We start from the raw sequence: 16904 nt of genomic DNA, 5'->3' as shown, positions 1-16904 counted from the left end.
TCTATATATGGCAGCACAGTGATCGTTCTGGTCTGTCCTGGCACCACAATGGGGGAAGGAGCTTCCAGTTGATGTCAGGAATGCGGAGTCACTGATCGTATTCTGAAAACATCTGAAAGAGTATCCCCCCCCCCCCGACACCCACCCCCCCTCCCCGACACACACCCCCCCCCCGACACCCACCCCCTCCTCCCCCGACACCCACCCCCTCTTTTCTTACTAGCACTGACTTTTCTGATAGCTACTTTAAGAATTTGTTTTACTTAATCTACTATGACTGATATGTGGCTGTCTCACCTAGCCATCTTAAGATGGATGCACTGTAGGTCGCTCTGGATAAGAGAGTCCGATAAATGACTCAAATGTCGATGTAAAATACCATTCACCACTCCTTGCCAATGCCTTCATATCAGGCAATTCGGGAGTGACCTGGTGTCTCAAGAGGTTTCCACCTGATCAACGTTTATCCCACAGTCAGAGCAGTGGTATGACTTCTCACTAGTGTCCAATTGATTGTGTATCTTTCGTTGTGTATCTTTTTTACAGGTTAACAAAACTCTTTCCATACCCAGCACAGTCATAAGGGGTTTCTCCAGTGTGGATTTTCTGATGTGCTCGAAGGCCAGAGATCTGCCCGAAACGCTTCCCACAGTCAGAGCAGCCATAGGGTTTATCTACAGTAGAGCGCATGTGAGGAGGCCTGTGTGTCACCTGGTGTGTTGTTAGATAATCTACCCGGGAGAAACGTTTCTCACAGTCAGGGCATTGATACGGTTTTTCACCCGTATGTTCACGCTGATGTCTCTTTAAGTGTTTCGCGTGGGCAAACTGTTTCCCACACTCAGGGCAGACATGAGGCTTTTCCCCAGTGTGCGTTCGCTGGTGTTCTGTAAGGTTACCTAGTTTGCCAAAGCTCTTTCCACAGTCAGAGCAAAGGTACGGTTTTTCTCCCCTGTGTATTATTCTCTGATGATTTTTCAATTGGGTCGAATTATTGTAGTTTTTATCACAGTCGGGACACTGGAAAGGTTTCTCTCCCGTGTGTGACATCATATGAACTTTCAACCGATCTGATCTTGTAAATTTCTCATCACAACGCTCGCAGTGGAAAGGTTTCTCTCCCGTATGTAACCTCTTGTGTTTTTTCAAATTACCTGCTGAAGAGAAACTTTTTTCACAGTCGGGGCAGTGGTGAGGCTTCTCTCCAGTGTGAATCCTTTCGTGTGCTTTTAAGTCCTCTTCTATGAGGAAACTAAGACCACAGTTAGAGCAGAGGTGAGGCTTCTCTCCAGTATGTTGTTGTTTATGTCTCTTAAAGGGAATCCAAGACGTAAAACTTTCATTACAGTCTGGACAGTGGTGGCGGGGCTTCTCTCCAGTGTGTGTGTACTGGTGATGATTAAGACCTGTTTGTGTTGTGAAACTCTTCTCACATTGAGAGCACTGGTAAGGTTTCTCACCAGTGTGTATACGCATGTGTTCTTTAAGATGTGATCGTTTTGTGTACCTCTTTTCGCAGACGGGGCACTGGTGAGGCCTTTCCCCAGTATGCGTTCGCTGGTGGGCATTAAGGTTTCCCAGTAGACCAAAGCTCTTTCCACAGTCAGAGCAAATATAAGAAGATGCTACGTGAACTGCTCTCTGGTGAACTTTTAATTGCCTAGAATCATGGAATTTTTTTGCACAAACAGCGCATTCGTAAGGCTTCTCTTCAGAATGTATCTTCATATGATCTTTTAACTGGTCCGCTCTGGTATACTTCTTATCACACTGTGGGCAGTGGAAAGGTTTCTCTCCTGAATGCAAAAGCTTGTGTTTCTTTAAACATCCCGCTGTAGCAAAATTTTGCCCGCAGTCAGAGCAGTGGTGAGGATTCTCTCCTGTGTGAATCCTTTCGTGTGCTTTTAGATCTTCTAATAAAGAGAAACGAACCCTACAGACAGAGCAGTGGTGAGGCTTCTCTCCGATGTGCTTGTGTCTCTTATATTCGATTTCATTAAGGAAATATAAATTGCAATCTCCACAGCGGTATAGTTTCTCTCCAGTGTGTGAGTACATATGGCGCTTAAGATGTATTTGTTTTGTGAAACTCTTTTCACACTGAGAACACTGGTAAGGTCGGTCACCAGTGTGTGAACGCAGGTGTTCTTTAAAGTGTGAAGTGCTATGGTATTTTTTCCCACATTCAGGGCAGTAGTGAGTCTTTTTCCCAGTGTGCGTTGGCTTTTCGGCAATGTGTGTTGGGCTTTCCCCAGTGTGTGTTTGCTGGTGTTTTACCAGCTTGTCTTGTTGAGCAAAATCTGTTCCGCAGTCAGAGGCGAGGTCAGGTTTGTCAACAGTATGGGCTGTCTCCTGACATTGTTCTTCTACATTTCTGGAACTTGGCGATCTATTCTCAGAAACAAGTCGGAAGTTAATCTTCTCTTCGGTATGAGACATCATATGTTCTTTCAACTCATCTGAAGTGCTGTACCTCTTCTCACATTGCAGACAGTGGAAAGGTTTCTCTCCTTTGTGTAACTGCATGTGTTCCTTCAAAGTTTCCTCAGTGGAGAACCTTCGATCACAGTCAGGGCAGCGGTGAGACATCTTTACTTCATGTAATAACAGGTGCTCTTTAAGATTTGCCTTCATTTTAAAACTCTTCTCGCATTGACCACATTGGTAAGGCCGCTCCCCAGTATGCGTCATGATATGAACTTTCAACTGATCTGATCTGGTGTATCTCTTGTCACAATGGGGGCAACAGAAAGGCTTAATCCCTGAATGTATACGCTTGTGTTTTGTTAAATACCGTGCTGTAGAGAACGTTCGGCCGCAGTCAGAGCAAGGGTGAGGCTTCTCTCCAGAGTGCACTGGCAGGTGTTGATAAAGATTTTTACTCTTTACGAAACTCTTGTCACACTGTGAGCACTGGAAAAGCCTCTTTCCAACATGTAATCGCAAGTGTTTTTGAAGAACTGCATTACTAGAGAATCTCTTCTTACATTCAGGGCATTGGTAAGAACTCACAGAAGATAAACTTTCTTTGCTACCTGAACAGTGGGATGACGTCTCTCCAGAGTGTGTGTGCAGGTGCCGTTTAGGCTGTGATCGTTTTGTGGATCTCTCCTTACGTTGAGGGCTGTGGTGAGATCTCTTTGCTTTGTCAAGTTCCTGGTGTTTCTCCCCTGGTGTAGATAATGTCTCCACTGATGAGTCGGAGGACTCGGGACCCTCTCCTGTATGAATGACATCAGAAAAACATATCAGAGTTGCAACAAGTTACACAATATCAACTTTGAAAAGGTGCAACACCCGCTCACCATTAAAAACATATTTTAACTTTTTAAAGGAAAGATTCACCCATTTTGGCTTGAAAGTTGAATAGCTCAGATGTACATGAAAACATGAAATAACCCTGGGAGAAAATAGAACAGTCAAAAAAGGGGTGAATCTTTCCTTTTAAAAGCTTGCTGTTTCGGCCTTCATCAGAACATCAAGGCCATTGACGAAGGCTGAAAACGTCAAGCTTAATAGTTGTTTAAATATAATAAGGTGCTTTTTTTTAAATGGTGAGCGAAAGTTGCGCATTTTTCCTTCTCAAATGATGATCAAATGTCTTGGTTGCACCTCAACTCACGTCGGTTGAGCAGTGAGAACCCCTCCACTGCTTTCCACTAGATCAACTTTGAACATGAGCACAAATTGCATTATGATGCAATGTGACATCATCGCCCTGCAATGTGGTGTCTTAACAGCAATCTGTTCTCTAATTCATACCTTCATCAGCAAAGACCGAAATCATCTCCTCCTGTTCTTCCACTTTCATGTTGAATCTCCGCCCCAGCAATAACCTACAGTCCTCCAGCAGCACTGTTGCCTCCTGCTGCAAAGACTGTGTGCCACTGTCACAGTCAGGATCGAGTGACTCCCTCTGCTCTGGTATAATGAGCCACTCTGGAGCTGGATCCGCCAACTTCCTGTTATTAGGCAGCCGAGATCCTCCCTCCTCATTCGGTACTCCGTCACAGCTTGCTTGTGAGGTGTCCACCTCTGCTGTCGCTGATTGGCTGGGACTCGTGGGCACACCCCTGGCATCTGCCTGTATTCCTTTGATGTCTTCTTTCAGTTGGAGTAACCGAGACATTCCCTGCTCATCTGATTCCATTAGATTTACATTTTCACAATACTCCCCTACTAGACGACGCAATGAGCGTTGAGTCTTTCCTTTGACTTCTGACCCATCTTTGCCTCCTAGTCCAATACGTTTACACAGGTAACGTAAATTGTCCTCAGTTAAAGTATATAAACTCAATTCGATTTCATCCAACAACGTTTCCCTCTCTCGACTCATATTGTCCTACTCAAGTCATGTGGTAACCTTCGACTGGTCAGCCAGCTTGCTCCTCCAAGGTCTCGGACACTTTGCACACTTCTCTTGCGTGATATGTGTTGATGGCTCACATGAAAATAAAGCTGTGCTGTGCTGCCTCCAGGGTAGACAGGAGGTATCTAGGACATGGCCTCGCTCTCCTGAAATAAAATCACACAGAGAAGGGGAATGAAAATCCCAGAATGCCTTGTTGACTTGTTACCCATAGTGACATAATAACTTTTTTTTTTTTAAACAATAATTATTGATTTGTTCCTGGAGTGCCAAAGGGTAGGAAGGATAAGGCTGCCACCTATCACGGAATGGTCAGAGCTAAACTGACCAAGACGCACCTCCAACAACGCATTACACCTAACACAATTCTGCCCCAAAACAATGAAAACTTTTCACCCAGTGGCATATGCACTATTTAAAAATGTAAAAGGCTCTCGCGCATCTGAGCTACCTTTTTCGCAGGTGCATGGTAACAGTTTAATAAAATGAGGAAAAAAAGAAGAACCCAGCACACTGCTCTTGATTGTATCCCTGATCTTTAATAAGCTTTACGTATGGGCCTCGCGGCCTTCGTCAGAGCTTTACGTATGGGCCTCGCGGCCTTCGTCAGCGCTTTACGCATGGGCCTCGCGGCCTTCGTCAGAGCTTTACGCATGGGCCTCGCGGCCTTCGTCAGAGCTTTACGTATGGGCCTCGCGGCCTTCGTCAGCGCTTTACGTATGGGCCTCGCGGCCTTCGTCAGAGCTTTACGTATGGGCCTCGCGTATGGGCCTCGCGGTCAGAGCTTTACGTATGGGCCTCGCGGCCTTCGTCAGAGCTTTACGTATGGGCCTCGCGGCCTTCGTCAGAGCTTTACGCATGGGCCTCGCGGCCTTCGTCAGAGCTTTCACGCTATGGGCCTCGCGGCCTTCGTCAGAGCTTTACGTATGGGCCTCGCGGCCTTCGTCAGAGCTTTACGTATGGGCCTCGCGGCCTTCGTCAGAGCTTTACGTATGGGCCTCGCGGCCTTCGTCAGAGCTTTACGTATGGGCCTCGCGGCCTTCGTCAGAGCTTTACGTATGGGCCTCGCGGCCTTCGTCAGAGCTTTACGTATGGGCCTCGCGGCCTTCGTCAGAGCTTTACGTATGGGCCTCGCGGCCTTCGTCAGAGCTTTACGTATGGGCCTCGCGAGCTTTACGTATGGGCCTCGCGGCCTTCGTCAGAGCTTTACGTATGGGCCTCGCGGCCTTCGTCAGAGCTTTACGTATGGGCCTCGCGGCCTTCGTCAGAGCTTTACGTATGGGCCTCGCGGCCTTCGTCAGAGCTTTACGTATGGGCCTCGCGGCCTTCGTCAGCTTTACGTATGGGCCTCGCGGCCTTCGTCAGAGCTTTACGTATGGGCCTCGCGGCCTTCGTCAGAGCTTTACGTATGGGCCTCGCGGCCTTCGTCAGAGCTTTACGTATGGGCCTCGCGGCTTTCGTCAGAGCTTTACGTATCGGCCTCGCGGCCTTCGTCAGAGCTTTTGTGAGTTTTTTTATTAGCACCCTTATGTAGACCTAGCCCCACCCACATCCGTTCCACGCATCGAATGGGGTTGGAATCGAGGGAGAACAAATAGGTGCTACTAAATATAACAATATGCATTTCATAAATACTCAAATAAAGTGTTTACATAAAACGTATTAAACACGTCTGTAAAACCACAATGAGGACATCGACCTACCAATCAAGTTTTCATAAATCATTGGGAACTGTGGAAGAAAAACATCAGAGTAATCTGAAATAGAGGCATCATTCATGTGCATAATAATGTTAATAACTCAACATCGCATACATAGGCATTTCATCATGTAGACCTAATAATGTCTGGAGGGTGAAAAACAAAACATTCCCTTTAACTCAGTTTTATTAACATCTCCTCCCCTGTCTGATATCTTAACGTTCTCTATGCCACAAAATCAAAAAAGGTAGAAATGGCATGTGTTAGGTCATTAAAATGAACTGCGACTGGATAATCCCTGTCATATGTCCTGATTTAACTTTTAAGTTCAAAGATTCTCTGTCTGAGAGAACAAGAGGTGTTACCTATATAGCACAGCCCACATAGACATTTAATCATGTAGATAACATGGGGGGGGGGGGCACATAATAATGTCACTCGTTTGGAACTGTTTTCCTGTATGTGGGTAGAAGAAATATTCACACTTCATCATATTGTTGTATTGTGCGCAACCTCTGCATTTATAGCTACCATTCGGAAGAGGGCGTAAGAGAGCTTGGCTGATTTTATTTTGTGGTTGGCAGTTGACTTGGACCGATATATCGCGTACATTGCGACCTCTCCTATATACAGTAAGTGGTGGATTCTTACATTCAGCTGGCAAAGCTGTTGTTATGTTCTGTTAATTACTGATGTCCCCTTTAAGGATGGAGCACCCTTGGTCATGCGCAGTATTGTTCTATGTTATTCTGGTACTAACTAGTTTGAGTAAATGTGAAGCTCCAGTTCAATTGCTTGTATTCAGAGTCTTTCTTATTACATAAATAAGTACGAAGTGTTAAGACACTACAGCTGTGTCCGATGAGAAAATATGCCAGTATTTCTTGACAGCATCTCCCACTTTTTGCGAGTTCAAAGTATATGTGGTGGTGAACATTACAGTGTTCTTTAGCTCTAGCGGGTATTTTTTGAAGCAGTTCATCTGGTGTTTTTCCCAATGCCAAATGAAGAGTTTCATCCACACATTGTGGAGAGTAACCTCTTCTTAGAAACCGATTGTTCATCTCCGCTGCTTTTTCCAGATTGTCCTCTGTGGAGTGGTGTATATGCGCCGCAGTCTGAAAAACGGGCTTCTTGCAAGTCCTCTTTTTATTGGCTCAGGGTGGAAGCTGTCCCCTTGTAAATATAGTACTTCTGTCCGTTTCTTTTCTATACAGAGTTGTAAATAGGGTTCCTTTTGATTTCTCAATCCACATGAGAATGAACACGTTCATTGTCACATTCAATAGTGAATATGAGATTGGGGTCAATGTCATTGAGTAATGCAATAAAGTCTGACAGCTCTGCCAAAGTCAGGAGTGCAAAATAGTTCTCTTGTCCAAAGCCCAGCGCGCCTCTCCAGGGTGCTGTTGGAGAGACACCGCGCTCCACCACCACTCAAGTCATCTAATAGAAATCATGTTGCCTATAGTAGAAAGAGTAGCAGAATATGTGGCCTTTCTATAGCCTACAGACCATATTTATGACAATGTTAAGTGAAACACTGTTTTTCTACATCATGCACGTGTCGCTGATCAAATAGCCTAAACCGTGCCGTATCAAATATGCTTCAATTTCAATATGACTTAGCACTCACCATATACTAAAAACAAAGGTCAGGTCAAAATGAAACTGACGATATGGAATGAAAGTAGGCTATTGACCGGCTAAATTGGGCTAAATTATAATAAATCTGATTTTAATTGTAGGTCTATTCGTGCTTTTTTTACGAGCTAGTCATAGCAACAACAAAAAAAAACTTTACTTTCCCTGCTGTGTAAACACAATGATGAGCTCAAAATAACTCCCGATATACTTGGGTAGCTGATATGCTGATCAGAGAGACAAAACTATTAGTCTTAAACTTTGGTCAGGATTCAGGACTGGGCTAATAATGCCAATACAGCTGCCTATGTGGCATGGATAGGTATTTATAAAACTGTATTGCGGCCGACACTATTATATTTTGCGGGGATAGGAGGAGCGGCGGTAATTTTTGGTGCTTGCCTAGAGGCGGCAGAATGGCGAGGACCGGTGTTGTGCAGAAAATCTCCCCCACCTTCTAATTCCCTTCATTTTGTGGCTAGAGTCAAATACTTTCTGTGGCACACATCAGAGTCAAATACTTTCTATAGAACAAAATGCACGTCAGGATAGGCAACCGAAATTAATCAAATGTGTGTTATATTAAACAGAGGAAGTAAAATGTTGGCAAGCAATAAACATTTCAGAATGGCTGAATTATTATCTTTACAATTACAAAATACTGGTCGAATAAGACATGGGCGAGATTAAGAATTTTGGCAAAAATATTTATTTATAGACCAATACAAAATAAGTAGCGGATTTAAGTAAGGGGAGATTTTCGGCACAACACCGGGCCCGACTGCAGGGTTGTGTCAACCAACACCACATCAATCGCCGCATCAAACACTAGGCCATTTACCTAATGCAACACACCTGGTCTCCCAGACCTAAAGCAAATAGGTTACCAAGTGAATGGAAAAGCAAGAGGCCCCCGTGGCATTCAGGACCAGTGGTCCCTGCTGTTCTGAGCCACATACTAACGTTCGCGTGCCAGTGTATACATCGATGCAACAAGCCCGAAACGATGAAGTATCTATGAATACTTCACTCAACAGCTTCACGATTTGATAAGATGTGAAACTACCATACAGAGAAGTTAAGTATTTGCTATGTTTTCGGGTTCAATTGCCTGTATAGCCAGCTAGCTGTTAGCAATACTAGCTAGGTAGTTAAGATATATAGCCTCCTAGAGTCGAACAATTAACATATTTTGACCACGTGCTCGCGGTCTTCATTGGTAGGTTAGTTTCAGGACTGTACATATAATGGACTTGTCCTTGCAAGGCAATGTATTTAAAGTGAACAAATTAAGCTATGAATCAAAGTCGGACCTATTTTTACTTACCTTTTCCCATCAGCGTCTCCTCAGCAACACTAAAATAAATACTTCCGGGTCACGGAATTTGACGTTTTCATAATACAAGTCCCTAATGTAAAAACTCATTAACCTATATTTGTCTAAAACATTAACAATAACTAATATTTGTTCATATTTAAGTGGAATTTGCATTACATTTTGGGTTTTAAAAAGTCCAAATATGCCTGGACACTATATGGTACAAGTGTGTGTATATATATATATATCTGTGTACAGGGAAAACGATTCTTTGAAAGTGTAAAGTGGTGTAGGGAGAACGCAGGAGGGAGGGTCTGTAGAATCTACATATGGTGTAATTACATAGGGCGTTGAATCATGGCGTGTTGCTGGCCTTATACTGTGGTCAAATAGCTTAAAATGGGTTGCCTGTACATTTGGCACTGTACAGGAAAAACTATATAGATTGTGTCCATAAAGCCAGGGTTCTGTCTACTTAGAGTTGCTAGAATACAAAACAGGTGAGTTTGAACACAAAGCTTGATCATAAGAAGCTTTATGTTGATATTTGAATCGAGACACACATTAGCACCATGCCCAAACACACGTTCTACTCCACCTACTCAATTTCGTCCCAACGCAATCCACTACAGGCCTATAAATTACATATTGGCTTATAAGTATTCAGACCCCTTGACTTTTTCCACATTTTGTTATTCTAAAATTGATTAAATTAACAAGGCAGCTCCCACAATTTGATCAATTTCTCCCAGCCAACCAGTAATTTGTTTAAGTGCTGTGCTTGTTGTGTGTCCTTCCCTATAAGCGTGTTGAAAACCTGTTGTTTACTGTGAAATAGCATTGCATCTGGTCAAACCACTTTCTCCAGAAATTTACTAAAGGTTGGTAACAAGCTAATTGATCGGCTATTTGAGCCAGTAAAGGGGGCTTTACTATTCTTGGGTAGCGGAATGATTTTTGCTTCCCTCCAGGCCTGAGGGCACACGCTTTCTAGTAGGTTCAAATTGAAGATGTGGTAATATTGTCAATCATACTCAGTAATTTTACATCCAGATTGTTAGACCCCGATGGCTTGTCATTGTTGATAGACAATTTTATCACCTCTTCCACACTGACATTACGTAATTCAAAAGTACACTTGTCTGTCATAATTTGGTCCGATATACTTGGATGTGTAGTGTCAGTTTTTGTTACTGGCATGTCAGCCCTAAGTTTCTTGCTAATGAAAAAGTAATTAAAGTAGTTGGAAATATCAGTGGGTTTTGTGATAAATGAGTCATCTAATTCAGCTCGAGATGGCTTTTTCCCCAAAAAAATGTCATTTAAGTTGCCCCGAAGCTTTTTACTATCATTCTTTATATATTTTATTTGTTTCATAGTGTGGTTTGTTCTTTTTTAGTTTAGTCAAAAAAATGTGTACGTTTGCCAATCAGTTGTGCGACCAGACTTATTTGCCATAGCTTTTGTCTCATTCCTCTCAACCATAAAATCGTTTCAATTCCTCATCCATCTAAGGGGATTTAACAGTTTTAAGTCAGTTTCTTAATGGGTGTATGCAAATGAGTAACTGGAATAACAATTTCATTAATGTGTCAAGCATCTTGTTGTTCCTCATGACACACCGCAGACCAGAAAATATTATTTACATCAGTAGCTGAAACAAGGATATAAAACCATTGAACATGTATGTAATATGACTTCATTTTTTCTGTTCAAAGACCAACATCTTCCACTGTGATGTTGACTTTCTGCTCCAGCAGCACAGTTAACCTCTTAAAGAGTTGGCCAATATGCCATCTCTGGACCCTGCTGAACACTCAGGACTCTACTGTTACAACAAGGACCCAGTGACTCTGTAGGCTGTCTCAGTTTGTGGAAGGACAGCAGCAGGCTAAGCAGGTCCTCAATCTCCTAAAATACACACACACACACACGGAAATCAATATGCTCTACTAATGGGTTTCCCACTCTAGAGTTTACAAGGTTAAATCATTTCTAATTCCCAACATCTCCTTCTCAGTCCATTTACAAGTGGATGTTCTAGGCTTCTGAAGTTGTGCTTATCTTTCTAATCTCCTGTCAGTTTCAGTCTTCATGACAGATTACTCACCCCTCTCACTCTGCTGTGGTATGAGTCACGGTGGAGTTGACTTTACCTCCAGCCTGTTGCTGAGAAACCAAGCCCCTCCCTCCTCATTCTGTATTTCTGAGATGTCTTCCTTCAGTTGGTGTAACCCGAGACATTCCCTGGTTAGTTGGTTCCAGTAAATCAACATTTTCACAATATTCTTCTTATTTTACCCAATGAGCGTTGACTCTTTACTTTCACTTCAGATCCATTTATTCCACAACGTTCAAACAGGTAAAGTACATTGTCCTCAATTAAAGTCCATTAAATCAGTTCGATGTCATCCAACAACATTTCCCCATCTCGATTTTATGTTTACTACTCATGTTGCAAATATGTGGCAGGGCTCACATGAAGATCGATCCAAGTGGTGCTTCCAGCATTGAAGGAGATGAGCAGGTTGAGGTCCTCGCAGTCTTCAATGTAAGCCTACGCTATGAACTTAGAAGGTAGTCGGTACACTCAAACACACCAGCAGCATATAAGCACGAGGTCAGTCTCTACCACTCCAATGGAGGACACCGTAACTTTTGAGTTAAAGGTATATTCTAATATGCAATACCATCAAATGCATGCGGTAAAACAATGCAGGAAATTGAAATGCGTCTCCCATGACAACGTTAACAATAGGCCTATGTTACGATTTGAAGCTACATCTTGTTAACAAAACAAAAAAATGTCTTTACATTTATACAAATATATAATTAAGCAAGTCCCATGTCGTTTTGATCACAATAAATACTAACGTTACCTAGGTTCTCTGGCTATCTAAATAGCTAGGGTGCATCAAATTAATATCGAATCAATACATTTCAAGCAAAGTTTTGCACAAGACTGTAAAACGCTAGGTAAATAACTCACCATTTAAACATTTTGAGCATTTATGAAGCTTTATCAGTAGTACAAATATGTCCATGGTTGGACCCAAAGATGGTGGAGGATATTAGCGTTTTATCAGCAACAATATAATAGTACTTCCGGGTCACAGAAATGAGGAACAGCCCACAATAAAAGCCAGGAGTCAGTATTCACGTCATGAAGTATTCCTCTAAATCACGCCCACCGATTTTAAAATGAGATAAATGGTAAAGCTTTTACTAGTGTTGTCCAATAGTTACATAACAAAAAAATATAGACATCAAATTCTTTAACCTGATAAAAGCCTTTAGATACAAATACTTCATTTTATATGAGAGGACAAACATACAAAAGGTGCAGCTCTATCTGGGGAAACTTACTTATTGGATTTTACTTTCATAAATGTATTCACTTAGTCATTGCCATACTTTATAATGTGTTATTAGTATTGATTCAGGTTATTTTTAGCTATTATACAATATACATTCCCATTTTTATTAATTTAGCTCTAATCAAGAGCGACTTGCAGCAGCGAGTGCATAGGTGGTTATCAAACCCACAACTCTGGCGTTGCAAGCACCGTGGTTTACCAACTGAGCCACTCCGTGTTTATAAAACTGTTACAGGTTTGACCAAACTTCAGAGTTCCATATAGCAAATATCTATTAATGCTTATGTATTATTTAACACACTTTACAAAAATAACTCACATACCCCTCGTTTCTTTTCTTCTTTGATGTTTTTCTATTTGGGGTTTATCACCTTAAACCATCAATGGAGATTAAAAAGCACCACTAGTGACGTTTTAATTTGCCCAGAGAAAATAAGCTCTACCCACAATCAGTGCAAAAGTATGTGTTCGCAGGTGACATTTTAAGTTACTCGATAAATTCAGATAAAAGAAAATAAGATGAAATTAGCTATAAATAATACAGTTTAAACATATGTCCATAGTATATACAATGTTTACATGCGTGCATAGTGAGTGGGATAATAAAGTGCAGTAGCAGCATAGAATTATAGAGTAAGAATGATGAGTATGTTCAGGAGTGTCCCCCTGCTTAAGCCAGTACATGTCCAGGCCCGTCTTAAGTTTGCTAGAGAGCATTTGGATGATCCAGAAGAAGATTGGGAGAATGTCATATGGTCAGATGAAACCAAAATATTACTTTTTGGTAAAAACTCAACTCGTTGTGTTTGGAGGACAAAGAATGCTGAGTTGCATCCAAAGAACACAATACCTACTGTGAAGCATGGGGGTGGAAACATCATGCTTTGGGGCTGTTTTTCTGCAAAGGGACCAGGACTACTGATCTGTGTAAAGGAAAGAATGAATGGGGCCATGTATCGTGAGATTTTGAGTGAAAACCTCCTTCCACCAGCAAGGGCATTGAAGATGAAACGTGGCTGGGTCTTTCAGCATGACAATGATCCCAAACACACCGCCCAGGCAACGAAGGAGTGGCTTCGTAAGAAGCATTTCAAGGTCCTGGAGTGGCCTAGCCAGTCTCCAGATCTCAACCCCATAGAAAATCTTTGGAGGGAGTTGAAAGTCCGTGTTGCCCAGCAACAGCCCAAAACCATCACTGCTCTAGAGGAGATCTGCATGGAGGAATGGGCCAAAATACCAGCAACAGTGTGTGAAAACCTTGTGAAGACTTACAGAAAATGTTTGACCTCTGTCATTGCCAACAAAGGGTATATAACAAAGTATTGAGATAAACTTTTGTTATTGACCAAATACTTATTTTCCACCATAATTTGCAAATAAATTCATTAAAAATCCTACAATTTGATTTTCTGGATTTTTTTTCTTCTCATTTTGTCTGTCATAGTTGAAGTGTACCTATGATAAATTACAGACCTCATCTTTTTAAGTGGGAGAACTTGCACAATTGGTGGCTCTAAATACTTTTTTGCCCCACTGTATGTAAAAGTGTACTGATGAATGACGACATGGATAATATAGAGCTGGCGGGATTTTCCATGCATCGGCAGGACCGAGAAGCTACGTCTGGTAAGACGAGGGTCGGGGGTGTGTGTCTTTGTTAATAACAGCTGGTGCGCAAAGTCTAATATTAAAGAAGTCTTGCGTTATTGCTCGCCTGAGGTAGAGTACCTCATGATAAGCTGTAGACCACACTATCTACCAAGAGTTCTCATCAGCTTGTTGACCGCATTCATCCAGCTGTATACAAGAAAACAATGCAGATAGCCCAGGTAAGCCAATGTGTGGGAGCAGTGGTTGGTTGGCCCAATTGAGGTACGATGTACAAAAATCGCTGAAGTTGGAGACTTATCTCCCTCACCAACTTCAAACATCTGCTATCTGAGCAGCTAACCGATCGCTGCAGCTGTACATAGTCTATCGGTAAATAGCCCACCCATTTTTACCTACCTCATCCCCATACTGTTTTTATTTATTTACTTTTCTGCTCTTTTGCACACCAATATCTCTACCTGTACATGACCATCTGATCATTTATCACTCCAGTGTTAATCTGCAAAATTGTAATTATTCGCCTACCTCATGCGTGTCTGTTCACACTGCTATGCTTTATCTTGGCCAGGTCGCAGTTGCAAATGAGAACTTGTTCTCAACTAGCTTACCTGGTTAAATAAAGGTGAGAAAAAAACCATGAATGTATAGTTAGTGACTGTGCATATATGTTTTAAACAGAGTAACAGCAGTGTAAAAAGAGGGGTTGGGTATCGCTTGCCATGTGGTAGTAGAGAGAAGATGTTTCAAACAGACCACCATAGTCCCTGTGCGTAAGGAAGCAAAGGTAACCTGCCAAAATGATTACCTCTCGCAGCACTCACGTCGGTAGCTATGAAGGGCTTTGAAAGGCTGGTCATGGCTCACATCAACAGCATCATCCCGGATACCCTAGACCTACTCCAATTTGCATACCGACCCAACAGATGATTGAATCTCAATCGCACTCCACACTGCCCTTTCCCACCTGGACAAAAGGAACACCTATGTGAGAATGCTGTTCATTGCCTACAGCTCAGCGTTCAACACCTTAGTGCCCACAAAGCTCATCACTAAGCAATTGACCCTGGGACTAAACACCTCCCTCTACAACTGAATCCTGGACTTCCCGACGGGCTGCCCCCAGGTGGTAAGGGTAGGCAACAACACATCCGTCCCACGCTGATCCTAAACACTGGGGCTCCCCAGGGTGCGTGCTTAGTCCCTCCTATACTCTCTGTTCACCCACGACTGCGTGGCCAAACACTGACTCCAAAACCATCAAGTTTGCTGATGACACAGCAGTGGTAGACCTGTTTATCGACAACGATGAGACAGCCTATAGGGAGGAGGTCAGTGACCTGGCAGTGGGGTGCCAGGACAACTACCTCTCTCTCAATGTGAGCAAGACAAAGGAGCTGATTTTTGACTACAGGAAAAGGCAGGCCGAACAGGCACCCATTAACATTGATGGGGCTGTAGTGGAGCGGGTCGAGAGTTTTTAAGTTCCTTGGTGTCCATATCACAAACAAATTATCATGGGCCAAACACACAAAGATAATCGAAGAGGGCACGACAACAACTTTTCCCCCTCAGGAGACTGAAAAGATTTGGCATTAGTTCTCAGATCCTGAAAAAGTTCTACTGCTGCACCATCTAGAGCATCCGGACCGGTTTCATCACCACCTGGTATGGCAACTGCTCGGAATCTGACCGTAAGGCGCTACAGAGGGTAATGCGTAAAGCCCAGTACATCACTGGGGCCAAGCTTCCTGCCATCCAGGACCTATATACTAGGCAGTGTCAGGACCTATATACTAGGCAGTGTCAGAGGAAAGCCCCAAAAATTGTCAAAGACTCCAGTCACCCAAGTCATAGAATGTTCTCTCTGCTACCTCACAGCAAGCGCCAAGTCTAGGTCCAAAAGGCTCCTTAACAGCTTCTACACCCAAGCCATAAGTCTGCTGAACAATTAATCAAATGGCCACCCGGACTATTTACATTGACCCCACCCCCCATTTATTTTTACACTGCTGCTACTGTTTATTATCTATGCATAGTCACTTTACCCCTACCTACAAGTACAAATTCTCGACTAACCTGTACCCCCGAACATTGACTCTATCGGTACCCCCTTTATATATCCTTGTTATTTTCTGTTTCTATTATTTTAGTTTTGGTAAATATTTTCTTAGCTCTGTCTTGAACTGCATTGTTGGTTAAGGGCTTGTAAGTTAGCATTTCATGGTAAGGTCTACCTGTTGTATTCAGCGCATGTGACAGTTTGATTTGAATAAGATTTGATTTGGTAGGGTGCAGTCGAAGCCTTTTTTTGCATTTTTATAACTAAACCAAGATCGACCACAGCCTGTCGTTTCAAACAGGAACAACTGTGCCATAGTGGGCAGAGCCAAGCACGAGATCCTATTGGCGTGTTCTAGCATGTATTTACATATTTCCGTTGGGTAACGCCTACTTTGTGAAGTGCAAGTGTGAAATTACTCAATTAGCCTTTGTACCTCTAAACAACAAAACATTTTTGAAACTTTGGCAAAGGGTAAAGTCTACAAAACGGAGTTCTCTGTTCATAACAGATTCTAGTTTTGGGAACAGAAAACTATATTGAAATCAAATATTTAATCGATTAGTCAATTATCAGAATGTCAGACAAAATCCATCTCATTCCATCTTCTCCCACTGCTGACCACTGAGCTTCCTCGCACTACCATATTTGGTAGTGAGTGGAAACGCCAACTGGACTCTTCACATTTATACATCCGGTGAAATATCTGTCTCATTCACCATCTGTGGTGCAGTAGTCGGTTGGTGGTTCAGTCATTCTTCTGATTTCTAGCTGCACCAATCAAAGCAGTGAAGGTGATGAAAACCATTCAGCTTGGGGCGACAGG

At 42.7% G+C, this 16904-nt stretch overlaps 1 protein-coding gene across 1 annotated transcript; it reads right to left on the bottom strand.

Annotated features, from left to right (window-relative positions):
• Positions 1-216: 216 nt before the first annotated feature.
• Positions 217-9117, bottom strand: LOC124046735 (zinc finger protein 271-like). The gene is made up of 3 exons (XM_046367451.1): positions 9041-9117; positions 3763-4515; positions 217-3221 (listed from the first exon to the last, which is right to left on the bottom strand). The coding sequence occupies exons 2-3, from the start codon at positions 4334-4336 to the stop codon at positions 541-543; spliced, it is 3255 nt and encodes a 1084-aa protein (XP_046223407.1). The 5' UTR covers positions 4337-4515; positions 9041-9117; the 3' UTR covers positions 217-540.
• Positions 9118-16904: the final 7787 nt, after the last annotated feature.

The sequence above is a fragment of the Oncorhynchus gorbuscha genome, linkage group LG10, assembly GCF_021184085.1.
Source record: "Oncorhynchus gorbuscha isolate QuinsamMale2020 ecotype Even-year linkage group LG10, OgorEven_v1.0, whole genome shotgun sequence".
Lineage (NCBI taxonomy): Eukaryota > Metazoa > Chordata > Actinopteri > Salmoniformes > Salmonidae > Oncorhynchus > Oncorhynchus gorbuscha.
Note: the sequence above shows the minus strand (reverse complement) of the source record. Positions and strands in the feature narration are given on the sequence as shown.

Bases quoted from the DNA above. Each gene is read 5' to 3' on its own strand.
- LOC124046735 (XM_046367451.1), bottom strand. From the start codon at position 4,336: ATGAGTCGAGAGAGGGAAACGTTGTTGGATGAAATCGAATTGAGTTTA. The intron at 3,222-3,762 runs GTATGAATTAGA...TCATTCATACAG, and splicing joins TTCGGTCTTTGCTGATGAAG to GAGAGGGTCCCGAGTCCTCC.